This window comes from Triticum dicoccoides, chromosome 1B, assembly GCF_002162155.2.
Source record: "Triticum dicoccoides isolate Atlit2015 ecotype Zavitan chromosome 1B, WEW_v2.0, whole genome shotgun sequence".
Taxonomy (NCBI): domain Eukaryota; kingdom Viridiplantae; phylum Streptophyta; class Magnoliopsida; order Poales; family Poaceae; genus Triticum; species Triticum dicoccoides.
Genome location: NC_041381.1, coordinates 520615660 through 520631655, shown reverse-complemented (window position 1 = coordinate 520631655; position 15996 = coordinate 520615660). Strand labels below are relative to the sequence as shown.

General features: G+C 47.7%; 1 protein-coding gene and 2 long non-coding RNA genes across 4 annotated transcripts; 2 read left to right on the top strand and 1 right to left on the bottom strand.

Moving 5' to 3' along the window:
• Positions 1 to 5654: 5654 nt before the first annotated feature.
• On the top strand, positions 5655 to 8427 carry LOC119346462. 2 transcript variants are annotated; one of them, XR_005167741.1, is made up of 2 exons: positions 5655 to 5873; positions 6619 to 8427. It is a non-coding gene; the product is annotated as an uncharacterized LOC119346462 (long non-coding RNA). The 2 variants fall into 2 exon arrangements; XR_005167737.1 differs by having other exon boundaries at positions 5655 to 6060.
• Positions 8428 to 10099: 1672 nt separating this feature from the next.
• Positions 10100 to 12141, top strand: LOC119346434 (transcription factor DIVARICATA-like). The gene is made up of 2 exons (XM_037615833.1): positions 10100 to 11044; positions 11140 to 12141. Exons 1-2 carry the CDS (start codon positions 10563 to 10565, stop codon positions 11567 to 11569), a joined length of 912 nt encoding a protein of 303 aa, XP_037471730.1. The 5' UTR covers positions 10100 to 10562; the 3' UTR covers positions 11570 to 12141.
• Positions 12142 to 12803: 662 nt separating this feature from the next.
• On the bottom strand, positions 12804 to 14159 carry LOC119346451. The gene is made up of 3 exons (XR_005167726.1): positions 13834 to 14159; positions 13555 to 13655; positions 12804 to 13161 (listed from the first exon to the last, which is right to left on the bottom strand). It is a non-coding gene; the product is annotated as an uncharacterized LOC119346451 (long non-coding RNA).
• Positions 14160 to 15996: the final 1837 nt, after the last annotated feature.

Sequence of the window (15996 nt, the reverse complement as noted above, 5' to 3'; positions counted from 1 at the left end):
CGACATGCCCAACAAAGGCTACTTTAAGAGTCTTGCTCCACAAGAGGGCCATGGTATCAATATCAAAGAAAGTGGCAAAGCCCATGAGTGCAAGTTGACGAACGGAAAGTAAGTTGTATGCAAGGGACTCGACAAGCATGACTTTCTCGATCGTGAGATCATGAGAAATGACCACCTTGTCGAGTCCCAGTACCTTAATATATGAAGCATCACCCCATTCGACATTGGTGGGCATAGATGAAACTTTATGCACGTCCACCACCAAGTCCTTGCTTCCGGTCATATGGTTTGTGGCTCCACTATCGAGCAACCATGATCCCCCACCGAAAGCAAACACCTACAAGAGATCAATGCTTGGTTTTAGGTACCCATTTTGTATGGGGTCCTTTGATGTTAGCAACAAGGGTCTTAGGAACCCAAATAGTCCATTCAATGTACTCATAAGAAGAACCAACAAATTTGGCATAAACATGGCCATCACTAGCACGGCATAACACATAAGAAGGGTTAAAATTGCTGGTTTTATTGGAAGGAGTGGCATTTCCCTTCTTGACACCGCCACCCTTCGTGTTCTTCTTCTTATCCTTAGGAGTACCCTCTCCCTCCTTCAAAAAGGTTTGCTTGAGAGGAGGAGGTTGTGTGGTCTTGTCATTCTTCTTCTTCTTCTTCTTGGACTTGGGTGCAATCCCAATCCCCTCCTTGTCCACAACTTCCTTTTGATTGCTCAAAATATCGTTGAGGTTCTTCTATCCTTGTATGCACGACACAAGGCCTTTCTCAAGTTGCTCCTTCAACTTGGAATTCTCCTCCACAAGATGCACATGCTTACACCACGGGTTAGTAGCATTTGCATTATCAATTAATACCATGTGAGGAAACGTGGCTTTTTCCTTGGTTAGCTTCACCTGGAGTTGATCATGAGACTCCTTGAGGCTTGCATGAGCACTCTTCAAGGCCTTGTGAGCCTTGTCAAGTAGGTCAAACTCCTCCTTGAGTCTAGCATGAGCAACCCAAGTTTAGCCTTCTCAGAATTAAGCACACGAGATACAACAAGAGCATGATCAAGATCTTTCTTTAATTTAGCATGATCATCGTTCTGTGACTCCTCAAGAGCCAAACGATGACCACACTCTTCCTCAAGCACATTAGAGAGATCCTATATCTCATTGGCATAGTCACGACTATGCTCTTCCATCTTAGAGATGGTTTCTTCATGAGCCTCGATCATGTCATTGGCTTCACCAAGTTGTTCCAAGTGAACAATGAAGTACTTCTTGGATTTACCCTTGAGCTTACTCATAAAAGACTCAAATTCATTTTCTTCCTCCTTCGACCCCTCGCTTTCATCAATGCAATCCGTCGAAGAAGGATTAGTAGTGATGGTGGTTTTGATGTTGGTGGTTACCTTGTTGGTGGCTTTAGCCATGAGGCACTTGGCGGTGATGTTCTCGTTCGGTGAGTCGAAGAGAGACACCTGTGGAGTTGTTGCAATGCCAATGGAGGCCATGGCAACCGTCTCACCATCTTCTTCATCATCATCCTCATTGTACTCTTCTTGGGCCACCAACCCCTTGGGAGGAGTCCTCTTGGTGAATTTGTTCTTGTTGGGGAAGGACTTGGCCTTGTCCTTACGGATAAGCTTGCTTCCATTGTCTTCCCTCTTCTCGTACGGGCATTCCGCAACAAAGTTGCTCACATTGCCACAATTATAGCATGTCCTCACACATTGCTTGCCCTTGGTGCCACTTGAGTTGTTCTTGTTGAAGTTGGGCCTTGTGTCCTTCTTCCTCCAAAATTGTCGTGACACAAGAGCCATGTGCTCATGATAAGCATACTTGGTATCTTCGGGGCAACATTCCTGTTCCTCCTCTTCACTCTCTTCTTCCACACTAGCCTTGGCCTTCAAAGCAAGGTTGGGCTTCTTTGATCGTTGAGAACGCAACACTGCATTGTCGACGTTCTTGTCCAAGATCCTCATTGCAACAAACTCATCCAACACTTCACTTGAGGACAAGACGTGAAAGCCCGGCCTTTGAGGGATGACGGATGACATGGCCTTGTGGTAGGGTATCATGGCCTTGAGAAAATTGCTCTTGATCCAATTGTCATCCGTATCCTTATTGTGAGACCGCGAGAGTAGTTAATCTCCGGTAAAGCTCACGAGGTTCTTCATCTTCATTCATAGCAAACTCATCGGCTTAATCCTGTACCACTTCAAAGTTGGAGCGTTGAATGGTAGCACTTCCCTTGTAAATGAAACAACATGTTGCCATGCTTCCTTGGCCATGGTGGAAGGTCGAAGGTGTGCAATATCTTCAGGAGGAATTGCTTCTTGGAGAATGAAAAGAGCGGACTCATTGAATTGATGGTCCGCTGCTTCTCTAGGAGTGAAGTTGCTTGGGTTGTGCGGGTAGAAACCTTGCTCAATAATTCTCCAAAGATTAGTACAACTATGATTTAAATGACATTTAAAGCAATACACCCAAGAAGCAAAGTCCTCGTTTTTTACAAGCTTAGGACGAGGACCAACATAATTCATATGAGTTGAGGGAACTAGTCCTCCATAAGTAAGTGGAGGTTCAACATGGGCAAAGATGCCACTCCCACTTCTACCACTAGGCATAGGAGCATGTTCACAACTAGCTTCCCCCTTTTTGGAGTTAGCATCCGTCACCTTGTTAGCGGGATCAACCACTTCCAAGGTTCAGTGGATAATTTAACCCCATCAAGGAACTCCTTAAACATGCCTTTAACCTTGGCTGTCATGGAGGTTTTCAATGTGTCCATAGCCATATTGAAGTCCTCATGAGAGATCGAAGATCCTGCATCGGCCACGGAAAAAGTGGGATTCGCACCGGGGTGGTCCTCCACCTCGTTCGTGGTGTCAAACATACTCTTCGGACGACAAAGCCCTTATAAAGAGACGAGGCTCTTATACCAATTGAAAGGATCGATATGGTTGACTAGAGGGGGGTGAATAGGCAACTAACAATTTTTAGCTTTTCTTGACCAAATTAAACTTAGCATCAAAGTAGGTTGTCTAGATGTGCACCTAGGTGAACAACCTATATGATGCAACAACAACAAGAACACAAACAAGCTAGGGAAACAACACAATATAAGCTTACACAAGTAAAGGTAAGAAATAACCAATAGCGGAGCCGTTGGAGACGAGAATGTGTTACCGAAGTTCCTTCCCTTTGAGAGGAAGTACGTCTCCGTTGGAGCGGTGTGGAGGCACAATGCTCCCCAAGAAGCCAGTAGGGATACCGTATTCTCCTCACGCCCTCACACAATGCGAGATGTCGTGATTCCACTATTGGTGCCCTTGAAGGCGGCGACCGAACCTTTACAAACAAGGTTGGGGCTATCTCCACAACTTAATTAGAGGCTCCCAACAATACCACGGAGCTTCACCACAATGGAATGTGGCTCCGAGGTGACCTCAACGTCTAGGATGCTCAAACACCCAAGAGTAACAAGATCCGCAAGGGATTAGTGGGGGGAATCAAATTTCTCTTGGTGGCATTGTAGATCTGGGCCTTCTCAACGAATCCCTAAAGAATCAACAAGTTTGATTGGCTAGGGAGAGAGATCGGGTGAAAATGAGCTTTGGAGCAACAATGGAGCTTGGGGAAAAATAGGTAGGTCAACTTGGGGAAGAATACCTCCTTTTATAGTGGGGGAATCAATCCAACCATTACCCCCTTTTCAGCCCGCACAGAGCGGTACTACTGCTTAGTGGGGCGGTACTACCGCTGGTGCTAGCGATACTACCGCGACACCCAGCGGTACTACCGCGGTAGCTAAGAGTAGAGGCCTTAGAGGGGGAACGGGAGGGAGCAAGAGGGTTTGGGCGGCACTACCGTTGCCACTGCCGCTACTACTGCCGCACAACCCGACACGACGAGAGCACCCTCGAATCGAGGCGGTAGAAGTGGCAACCAAGGACGGTACTGCCGCCGATGCACCCAAGCGGTACTACCGCTTGAGGTCCATGGGCAGTATTACCGCTCTGGTGGCGGTACTACCGCTAGCTCCTCACATCCTTCACTTTAAAGAAATCACAAACTCCAAGGAGAGGAAATGAGCTGGGGGGTCAAAGATGAAGTGTACATGCTGATTCCACCCTATCCTTTCCAATGCGGACCCCCTCTTGATAGTACGGTGTATCCTACGACTCAAGTCCACCAAAACCGAAACGAAAGTGACTACACCGTCTTTACTTAAAACTCCGAGGGGCAACGAATCTTCTTGTGCCTAGACATGAGATATCTGATTTTCTCAATGCACATGATTAGTCCGCAAAAGCATTCTCAGCAATCACCAAAACCACATAGGGAGAAATATGCCCTTACATCAGCGGCGGCAGCATAATCGACGACAGCGGCGGAAATGACGGACTGCTAGGGTTCATCGCCTCCATCTTCGTCCCTCGGTGAGTTCATCTCCTCCACTTTTTTATCGCTAGGGTTCAATCCGTATCTATTCCTTCTACATGGCATCGAAACCAAGGGGTCTTGAGTTCAAGACCCGACTGGATGAAGATGTGGGCCATCTTATCAAAGTTAGATGGATGAAGTGGCGTTGAGCTTCAAGCGTTCTCTATGACAAGAGAGTGCCGCAAAAGCTGAAAGACAGGTTCTATAGGACAGTGATTCGATCTGTAATGTTGTATGGTGTTGAGTGTTCACTGACTAAAAGGCGAGAAGTTCAACAGTTAGTGTAGCGGAGATGCACATGTTGAGATGGATGTGTGGCCACAAGAAGGGATCGAGTCCAAATTGATGATATACGAGATAGAGTTGGGGTAGTACATACTATAGAGAAGCTTGTCCAACATCGTTTAAGATGGGTTGTGCATATTCAACGCAGATCTGCAGAAGCTCTAGTGCATAGCGGACGACTTAAGCGTGTTGATAATGTCAAGAGAGGTCGAGGTAGACCAAACTTGACATGGGAGGAGTCCGTAAAGAATATTTGAAGGACTGGAATATCACCAAAGAACTACCATGAACAGTTGGAAACTAGCTATCCATGTTTCAGCTTGAGTTTGTTGCGAGTCTGATGGGTTCAACTCTAGCCTACCCAACTTGTTTAGGACTAAAGGCTTTGTTGTTGTTGTCATTGAAACAGAAATCAAATATTTCCCTTTTTAGCAAGCATTATTAAGTGTTACACGTGTGTCAAGTTTCGTGACAAAATGCATGATGTGAAAATTCTGGCAAAAAAAAGAGACAAAATAGCAGGTATAAAAAGTTTGAATAGCACACTTTATGTTGTATTGTTATCATTTTATTGTGAAACTTTACACACATGAACAACGGTAGACCATGTTTGTTTGAAAAAAGTTTAAGAAATATTTGACATTTTTTCTCTCAAATCGGTCCATGTGCACCCATGACCACCGTTTTGACCATTTATTTTAACCCAATATCAATTTTTAAGGGTCAATAATCGTCTTCGTTCCATCGAAAGAAAGAAAATTGTGTCTGGTTTTGAAGCTTGGGACCAAAACTAAAGGTAGCAAATACTTCAGCTTAAGGACAAAGTATATTGGTTTTCTTTTTTGCGGGTTCAAATGAGCTATAAAGTTTCCCGAATTCTGAATCACGCAGCTGCGCTGGATCGCTGTCTCGAGCGCACAATTCAGTCATCTCGGGCGCACGCGCTACCCGGCAAGTCAGCGACCACTGCTTCGCTATCTTCCTCTAAAAAAGGACTTATCCCGATCTCCTTTTCCGCTTCTCTGGTATAGTCCAAGAGTAGTGAGGTAGCGACGACGAAGAAGGCCGCCGGCGTCGATCCTTGAGAGGTTAATGGGGAGGCGGTAGACCAGAGAGCCTCTGCAGCCAGTCTACCGCGGAGACAGAGTAATTTCCATCTCCCCTACTACCTCTCTTCCTCTCCTCATCTCCTACCCTCTCTTTCTTCCATCGCCTGGGAGGGAGATCGACGAGGTCCTGATCTACCATGGCAGCAGTCACCCGTACCTCCGAGCTTGGCAACCAACCATGGAGGTTCCTCTGCTCCAACCCTAGTACCATGGGGCAAGTCAAGGTAGCCCACCTCCTTCCCTCTCCACCTCTGTTCATTTGGATTTGGCAGCCCTCATGCATCTCGTCATATCCAGCACACACGACAGGGGATCCCTATAGTCATCCTCCTTGCCTGGGAAGGAGGAGACCCATCTGCAAACCGCTCAATTTCTCAACTCACGGCTCAGGTTCATGTGTTGCTACTAGATCCCCAAGTCTGAGATCAGCTTGCTAGATGTGTGTACTAGTTTTGGTTTCTCAAGTAGAAGAACATGTGAGCAAGGAAACTAGATTCGTTTGTGTGTTGCTAAGTCTGAACTAGTTACTCAACTAGAACAAGTTCTTGTTGTTTCTCGAGCGTCTCTGACATGGGGTTAGGTGGATGGATGGATACATATATCTAGCAAATGAACATGTGTTCTGATTAAGTCGATTGATGCAAGGTGTTCATCCTTTTCGTAGGAAGTTGCCTACATAAATAGCACATGTTGGATAACCCTCTGTTTTTGTAGTTGCTCAAGTTTTTAATATGTGTTACCTGGATTTAAACAGAAGTTTCCTTTAATTTTTACTACTATAGGGCCTGGAAACAAGGGGGAGGTGCGGATGTTGTACTCCGCTGAGTGGCTTCTCTTGTGACGGCGTCACACCTGATATGGGGATTGAAGGGGGGTTGGGCAGCATTGGATTCAGAAGGCGACTTTCCACTCCAAGAATAGAATGGTTACTTGGATTTCGTTAAAAGAGTTGCATTTTGTGTGTGTACCGCAGTTGCTTAGTTTTGTTGGGGCAGTTGCTCGGATTCGATTTTGAACATTTGCTACATTTCTGCCTTTTGTAATGCAGTTGCTTGGTTTTCCTAGGACAATTGCTTCCTTTTTACTAGAATAGTTTTGCATTTTGCGTTTTTTAATTGAGTTGCTTGGATTTTTTCTAGGCTAGATGAGAAGTTGCATGGGGAGGGGGGTCAGATAGTTTTCCACAAAGGTTATTCAAGTTTCTCACACCTTTTTCTCCCTAAAGTAGTAGATAATGTAAGTAGTAATGCTATTCCTGGTTGCATGTGTTAGTTAAGAATTTCCCACAGTTGTCCACAATCAACCGTACAGTTGTCCAAAACCATGTATCCAGTTGCCCACAATCAACCATGCACTTGTCTAAAACCATGTATCCAGTTGCCCAATCCTCATGAGCAATAACATTACCAAGACCATAATTTGGCTAATATGCAAAGGTTTTAGATACCTTTCAAGTTTGTGTCATAGAGATGTGTCAAGAATTTATCTCCTCGGGGTGGGATCCCTTTGGTATGATCGTAAATAATTGGCGATAATCATACATGTGAAGCAGGGTGGAGTTGGTCATGGGGACATAACTAAAACCGCGATCCTCCTCCTAGTCCCAGTCGTGCTCCTCCTCCCCCCAGCTACACGGCTATCGCCCCGATCCTCCTCTCGTCGACGCGCTCCATGCGAAGCACAACACCGCCCCCACCCTCCACCCTAAAGTAGATGCTAGGGGAGTTGCTTGATTTTTCTAGGAAAATTGCTTGGTTTTGCTAGGGTAGTTGCTTGTTTTTCTTGCTAGAACAATTTTTGCATTGTGTGTCCTTTTGTAGTTGAGTTGTTTGGATTTTTTCTAGAACAAATGAGAAGTTACAAGGGGGGGGGGGGGGGTAAGATAGTTGTCCACAAAGTTTATTCAACTTACTCATATGTTTTCTGCCTAAAATTGACAATCTAAGTAGTAGTGCCAGGGACATCTGCTTGTTTCTGCTACAACAGTTTCCCACTTTTTGTGTTTCTTTGTAATTGAGTTGCTTTGATCTTCTGCTACAACATACGAGAAGGTGGATGAGAGGGGAGTTGCTTGGTTTTGTTAGGATTTTTTTCATAAAAGTCTATTCAAGTTACTCATACTTTTTTTTTCTCTGCCTAAAATAGATGCTAGGGGAGTTGCTTGGTTTTGCTAGGACAACTGCTTGGTTTTGCTAGGGCAATTGCTTGCTTTTTTCCTAGAACAGTTTTGCATTTTGTGTTTTTATATTGAGTTACAAGTAAAAGGGACGCTCAACCTGATGCTTCACAGGGCGGAATGGTGGATCAACAGGAGGTACCCATGGTTTTTCCAGATTTTTTTTTGATGAAACGATGAAGATGAAGAAGGAAGGCAACCGGAACGGGCGTAGAGAGGTGGATAGGAAGTAATTCTAAAAACAATATTGTATTAGTAGATTAAGTTGCATCGGAATATATATATGGAGATGGTCAGTTCATATCAACAGTTGCATAAAATTGCCTGGAACACATTTTTGTTTCTTTAAATAGTTGCTCATGAATCACACTACAATTGCCTATGTTAAAGAATATATATACATTAGTGCCACCGATATATGTTGTCTCTACTTGTTGTTTTTGTGGTTATTTTTTTGGACAAGGGTTGCCTGATATTACTGCAAGGAGCTTATGGGGCAACAACCCCTCTCTTAATGCATGACATTAGTTGCTTCAAATTTTACAAGAGTTGTCTGAAATCATAGCAAAGTTGTTGCATGTTTTTTACTTCTGCATAGAGGATGCATGCTATTTTTTACTGCAAGGAACTCATATGGGGCAGCAGACCTTTTTTACATGCCTGATAGTAGTTGGACTCATTGGATGGTTAAAAGTGTCTAGAGAGGCCGATTTCGATATTTGGGGCGTTTTGGTGATCCACGTTGGAGTTTTCTTTATGTTAGGCGATTTAGAGGTAAAAATAGTCAATTGATAGTCATGGTAACCGACTTACAAGGATCCTCCGTTGACAGGTAGTCATACTCGGAAAAATGAGTTGCTTTTCTATAGCCACTAAAGTTGGCTCTCTAGCACAAAAAGTTGCTCAAAAAAAAGTTCGTCGAAACCTATTCATATGGGATTTAGTTTTGAAGAACTCGTCGTGAAGAATCACCGGTGAAAACGGATTTGAATTTTGACATTCTAATCAAAAGTTACAAATTTTTAAAGTTTTTTATCCCCTAATAAATGCAAGTGGGAGCTAGCGCGCGGGAGGTTCTTCCTTTTCTGGGCTGTCCTGATGCGGCGCGGGGTAGGACTTTCCTTTGGGGGAGGGCGCTCGCTGGCCCGAACGGGAGCTCGGGCGCCAGGTAGCCATGTCCATAAAGTTTTTATAGAAGCTCTGGCTTGGATCTGCCTAAAATGAAATGTATGCTATATATACAGTGACAGGATTAGCTACCTAATCAAGGGAGAGCCACGTTGCCTTGAGAGGAGACGGCAACGCCAATTTTTAAATCGGAACGTGATTCCGATGTTCAAACCAAAACGATCCACGCTTGGTTATCACGTGTATGGGATACAAAGACACCCGGAGCATACGTGGCGCTGACGAGCGAATCGGGATGGCAACAAAGATGGTCGATGCGACGAATTTCTCACTCATGATCCAGATTAATGGCATCATAGTACAAAACCAGCAACAGCGGAAGGCGCCACCAACAAAAAATAGTGAAGAAACAATTTGTTACTTCTCCCTCCGTTTAAAAAATGTGTCGCTCGTTTTAGTTGAAAACCGTGAAACGTTTTCTCACCGTGCCAGAAAATGCGAAGAGTTTGTTGGGCGCCACAGAAATGAGGGGCGTGGACCTACCCTAAATGGAAGAGGCCGAGGACACAAAGTGCGTTTCCGGACAAGGGGAGGGCGGAATAATAAATGCTGCTACTGCTAGGACGAGACGAGTCGAGCTCCAGCCCCAGCCTTGGGAAGAGCGGCAAGCAACGGCCAATAAAGACGGAAAAGAATTCTATGAGACCAGGTCTCAAGCGAGACTCATCCTGATGAATGACACGTGGCACTCACAAATCACAAAGCATCCTCCACCCCCCACTTAAAATCAAGGAGGGAAAGATTAGATGTTTTGTGATTTGTGAATGCCACGTGTCATCCATCAGGACGGGTCTCACCTGCTAACCGTGAGACCTGGTCTCATATAATTTTTTTCCAATAAAGACAGGCGACGTCGCCTGCACCCGCACAGCACAGCAAAGGCGCGCAGTTCTCCAGCCTGGACTGGTCCTCCCTCACACGCACGCACACGGCCGAAGCTCTCAGCTCGTCCTCCCCTCTCTCTGCGCCCTCTGTCTCTCCCCCTAGCACGCGGAGAGGCGGGAGAGAGAAAGCGAGAGGCGACTAGGCGAGGGAGGTGGGGGATCATCAGGAGGCTTTTGTTTGGTCGAGAGACCACAAACTCCACCACGGCCCAATCACCGAACCTCTGCCTTCTTTAAGCGCGCTCCCCTCCCCTCCCCTCCCACGGTGGAGGCCGAATCACCTCCTCTCTGCCTCCCTCGACCCACTTTGGCATCTGCTGGACCGGGATCGATACCGCCGCCACGCATAAATACCGCCTCCCCTGCCACTGCCACTCCCCCTCTCCTCTCCTCTCCTCCGCGCTCCGACTACTCCCTCTCTTCCGTGGCTTTGCCTGAGAAACGCGGGTGGAATCTTGGTCGGCTGAGCCTGAGAGAGATGATGAAGCAGGAGTCGTGGATGGAGGTGCTGCCGGTGCCGCCGGCGCCCTACTTCGCCGGCCAGGCAGGCGGCTGGTTTTTGCAGGACCAGCGGGGCGGCGGCGGCGGCGGGGCGTGGTCGCCGGCAGAGAACAAGCTGTTTGAGGAGGCGCTCGCGCGTGTCGACGGGGACGCGCCGGACCGGTGGGAGCGGGTGGCGGCGCTGCTTCCCGGCAAGACGGTGGCCGACGTCATGAGGCAGTACGACGACCTCGAGAACGACGTCTGCTTCATCGAGGCGGGCCTCGTCCCCTTCCCCCACTACAACGCCAACGCCGGCGGCGCCGGCTCCACGGCCTCCGGGTTCACCCTGGACTGGGACGGCGGCGGCGACCTGGCGTTCAAGCGCTCCTGCTACATGGCGGCCGGCAACGGCAAGCGCGGGCGCGGCTCGGACCAGGAGCGCAAGAAGGGCGTGCCCTGGACAGAGGAGGAGCACAAGTAAGCCCCTCCCGATTACTTAACCCACACATGTACGGCTTCAAATCTCGTTGCGCGTGTCGTTGATCGGTGGGACGAACTCCTGTTTGCCGTAGGCTGTTCTTGATGGGCCTGAAGAAGTACGGGCGAGGGGACTGGCGGAACATCTCGCGCAACTACGTGACCAGCCGGACGCCGACGCAGGTGGCCAGCCACGCGCAGAAGTACTTCATCCGGCTCAACTCCGGCGGCAAGGACAAGCGCCGCTCCAGCATCCACGACATCACCACCGTCAACATTCCCGACGACGACCACGCCAGCAACACCAACCCCTCGCCGTCGCCGCCCTCCGCGCTCACCGCCACCTCCTCCGCCCCGGAGCAGTTCGGCGCGCTCGTGGACAGCAAGCCGCCTCCTCTCGGCGGGCACCACCACTTCATGCCCCATCTCTACGGCAGCGTGAAACTGGAGGCCAGCAATAACGGCTACCACGGCGACTCTGTTCTGATGCAGATGCAATGCGGCCAGCTCCAGCCTCTCGGTTGACCAGCGGTTCCTTGGAGCAGCAGCAGCCCAGCCGCCATCGGAGAAAGCTGCCTCGTCGTCGGGCGTGCACGAGGAAGGAGAACCACCCAGCGTCGCACGTGCTCTTGGTCCCAGCAAGCAGAGATCATCCATGCAGGAACACACTGGACGGACGGACGGACGGAGAGGGAGCACGAGATGAGGATGAGCGGCAAGGCAGCAGGATGGATACGGCATTTCTTCTGTGTACATAACGCCACGCCCACGGTGAAATAATTAGCAATATTCCTCTCTATTATTTGCTAGGACGTCCTATTTGCTACTCCCGAGCCATGGGAGACGCACTGGGAGCACTTGAGTTTGGGAAGCACACTAGCACAGGAGTACTGTACTACTAGCTAGACGCTGTGATTACACCTGCCCGAGTTTTTCTTTTTTATTTACTGTACTTTTGATGTATTTGGTCAGCTAGTTAGTGTCATGCATGTGGTAGTATTTGGACAGCAGCAGCATACCGTATGGTGTTCTTCTTTTCCCTTGTTGTAACGTGTTGATCTTTTGATTTGGGGGTATTAGCATTGCTCACCCTCTCATTGACCCGTGCTATATTAGTTAACTAGATCATTGATGGCGCGCATTGCTGCGCCCGTCTATTTTAACTTATATTTGCTATACTACGAAGTAATTGGTATACATTTGTTTGAAGTATTGTGTTTTCTTCTGGCTTTTGGTTATTTCCTCCGGCAACCTGGAGTTATGAAAAAATGCCAAAATTTTACAAGGCTTTGTGAATTTAACCTTTAGTTCTTTTTGAATAAATTTAACCTTTAGTTGAATGAATTTCTGATATTAATACACGTGCACGATCGGCACGGCACTTATACCGAATGACTCCAGTATTTCCATCAATAATGCCACTTGTCATTTTGTTATATTTCTATACCTTAGTTTTCTTCACGGTATGATTATTACTTCCTCCGTTCCTAAATATTTGTCTTTCTAGATATTTCAAATGGATTAGTACATACGGATGTATATAGACATATTTTAGAGTGTATATTCACTCATTTTGCTCCTTATGTAGTTACTTGTTCAAATCTCTAGAAAGACAAATATTTAAGAACGGAGTGAGTAGAATTTAGATGTTGATGTCCAACCTTTCCATAAACCAATATCCTATATGCACACATGCCTAGAGGATATTTTTTATTTTGTTTTTGGCATTGGAGAGCAAATCTGAACTGAAGGCCTGTACTATCTTGATGTTCACTTGTTGTACGTATATGGTTGAGAGGCATCAGGAAATACATACTCCCTCCGTCCGGAAATACTTGTCGGAGAAATGGATGTACCTAGATGTATTTTAGTTCTAGATACATTCATTTTTATTCATTTCTGTGACAAGTAATTTGGGATGAAGGGAGTACAAGTTATGCTACGCTAACGCTACACCATCTAGTGCCAACATGGTCCAGATGGTTATCGTTTTCCCTAGGCGGTTGTCATGGGAGAGACATGGACCAAGCATCGTTGTGAAGCAGAGCAAGCAAACACTGCTTCTGCCTGAGGCTGGAACAGATGGAGGCTGCCTGAGGTTAGGAGAGTTGCACATGCTTCCTAACACAAAGGAGGACTGTATTAGCAGTTGAGGGGAACCAAATTTAGGACATTAAATTGGCTATCATTGCAAATTAAAGTTTAGCAAGAAAAATGTTTGGAGTATCAGTTGGATATTATCTGTGAGCATCAATAAGGTTTGGTAACCATTTGGAGTATAAGGCTGGGAATCAGATTTTATGTCAAAGAAACTCTACAAATTGTTCCAAACAATTGAATCCATTGCCCATAATCACAACTAAAATGATGCGAGTTCTGCAGTTTTAATTCAAAAAATGATTACTTCACCACAACATAATTCTTTTGTTTGGAAGATATCATGTCGTAACACTAACCATTTAGTATCCAGAATTCAGCAAAATTACCTACAGTGAATCGTTGGTATTTACCTACATGTTCCGTTGCAGTTGCAGTCTTTGTCAACTAACCAATATACTCTACCAGCTGCCTGACCTCACCGTGCGTTGGCGCACACGCCGTCGAGCACATCCTAATCAAGTGAGATGACGCAAATAAAGAACGAATCACTGCAATGCAATGTGGACCTCTGGAATAAACTAAAGTGGATTGGCCTTGCCGAGCAGCCGAAGCAAACAAGCCAATCCCTCAGGCAAACATTGGTTTCAGGAACCAAATCGATTAGAGGGGGAGTGGAAAAAAATGCCAACCTGAGGAGTGAACATGGCTGCAGAAGGGATGGGGATGGGAACATATGAAGCAAGACATGAGGGCGAGGAGTTCTGAGGCGGCCAGATGTGGCCGGCGGCGGGAGTGGGGCGCGAAGGGAAGGGCATCATCCTCCCGCGCCTCCGCTCGAGCGCCTCGGCTGGATCCCGCGCCTCCACTCGATCGACACAAACCGCCCGCCCCTCTGTATCCCGCGTCGCATCCTCTGTATCGAGCGCCGCTGCGCCTAGGCTCGACCCGGATCCTGCGCCCGCAACTCCGGTCGATCCCTCTCCTCTGTATCTGCATCGCCTCTGGCAGATCCTCTCCTCTGCATCCCACGTCGTTCTGGAAAAAAGAAAACCAGCGCACGAATCAGATTTCTTATGGGCTGGCCGAACAGGCCCAGTTGACCAGATTTCTTCGTTTCGGCTGCGGGAGTAGCAGCCCATTAGGACAGCTGGGCCACTGCATAACACATGCGGGACAGATGCCTGTTTACACGAGATCAGACGGCCAGAAACATCCGGATCGCGAAAACGGACGGCCGAAAACCCAAATCGCTGTGAGGACTCGCTTTAGGTGCGGTTATACTGTCCTTAATAATGATGAACTTGATGCCGATGATGATTATTATTAGTGTGGTTTTCTTCAGCTCTTTCCTGTCGTTTTTGAGGGAGCGAGGCCTGAGGCGGATCAATATCGTAGGGCTCTCCATGTTTATTGGCTCCTCTTCGGCTGGAAATTTCAAGCTTGAAGCATTCCATCGTGCGTGCTAGTAGTAATACTGCCACTAGTCCACTACACAAAATGGGAGTTTGTTTAAGACTTAGTCGTGTCAGAGATCGGGATCGGGACTAAACAACGCTCGTGCTCGGCCCTCGAGGAGCCGAGCCGAGCGATTCCTCTCGGCCAACCGGAGGAGGAGAAGGGCTTTTTGCTGCTGGTTTTGCTTAGCTGAGACGGAGGTTGCAACCGATGCTGACGGTGGTGTGGCTGGCACGCGGGCCACACCTACTAGTAGCACGGGATGAGTTGGAGGTCCACCCAGCCCAAGGACCAGGAGCAGCAGCAGAGCGGGGATCGACTCGTCCTCCTCCGTGCGGGAAGTCCACGGAGACGCACCGATCATCTTAAGGAGCACAAAAGTTGCTCGGAATCCGGATCGGATCCATTTCGTTTTCGCACAGGAACAGACATTCCCGCGGATCCACTTGGAAAGACCCGCCGGTGGCTCACGCACGCCCTTCCGGCGCTTCAGTGGCCGCGGTATCTCCTCGTCCTCGGCGATGCACAAGAGCAAGTGTGCAAACAAGAATGTTCTCACCACCCTAGCTATCCTGTCTACGCTTCGTCTTCTTTTTCGCGGAATGTGTACGTTTCTTCTTCGCCATAGAGCAAGAGTCGGCGTCGGTGACATTCGGGCATCGTGACATATAGGTTTTCTTTTCTTTCGTTAAGGGGGTTGGAACCCCGGCGTCTGCATCAACTTATGCACACAACGATTTACGAGGGATAGAGCCAAGGGTATCCTCCATTTTTTTAGAACAACCAAGTGGGTAAAATTGGCAAAGACACCCTTCTAATTCCCTAAAAAATTGCCCCTTCATGGTTCTTGGCTCCGTCCTTGGGACTTAAAGCTACATGAGTTTATTTTGCATCGGGCAGCTGGTTCTTGCAGGATGAGCGGAGCGGCAGCAGGGCGTGGTCGCTGGAGGAAAACAAGATGTTCAAGGAGGCTCTCGTGCGGGTCGACGGTGATGTGGCGGACCGGTGGGAGCTGGTGGCGTCGCTGCCGTCCGGCAAGACAGTCGCCAACGTCATGTTGCACTACGAGGACCTGGAGATTGATGTCTGCTTCATTGAGGCGGAGCTCGTCCCCTTCCCCCACTACAACGCCGACGACAGCTCCTCGGCCTTTTGAAAAGTAGGGTGGAACCTCCGCATCCGCATCAGCTTATGCAGATAGAGCGAGGGGGCCATTGCCCCCCTCCCCAGACTCAAGGGGGTAAACTGCAAAAGATGCCCTTCCAATTCTTGAAAAAATTGCCCCCTTCATGATTCCTCACTCCGTCCCTGAGATTTACAACTAATGTTGACTTCTAATGTGGGATTTGTTGCTTCTTCCATTGGTTCTGTTGGTTCTGACTCGGCTCTAGCAAAAA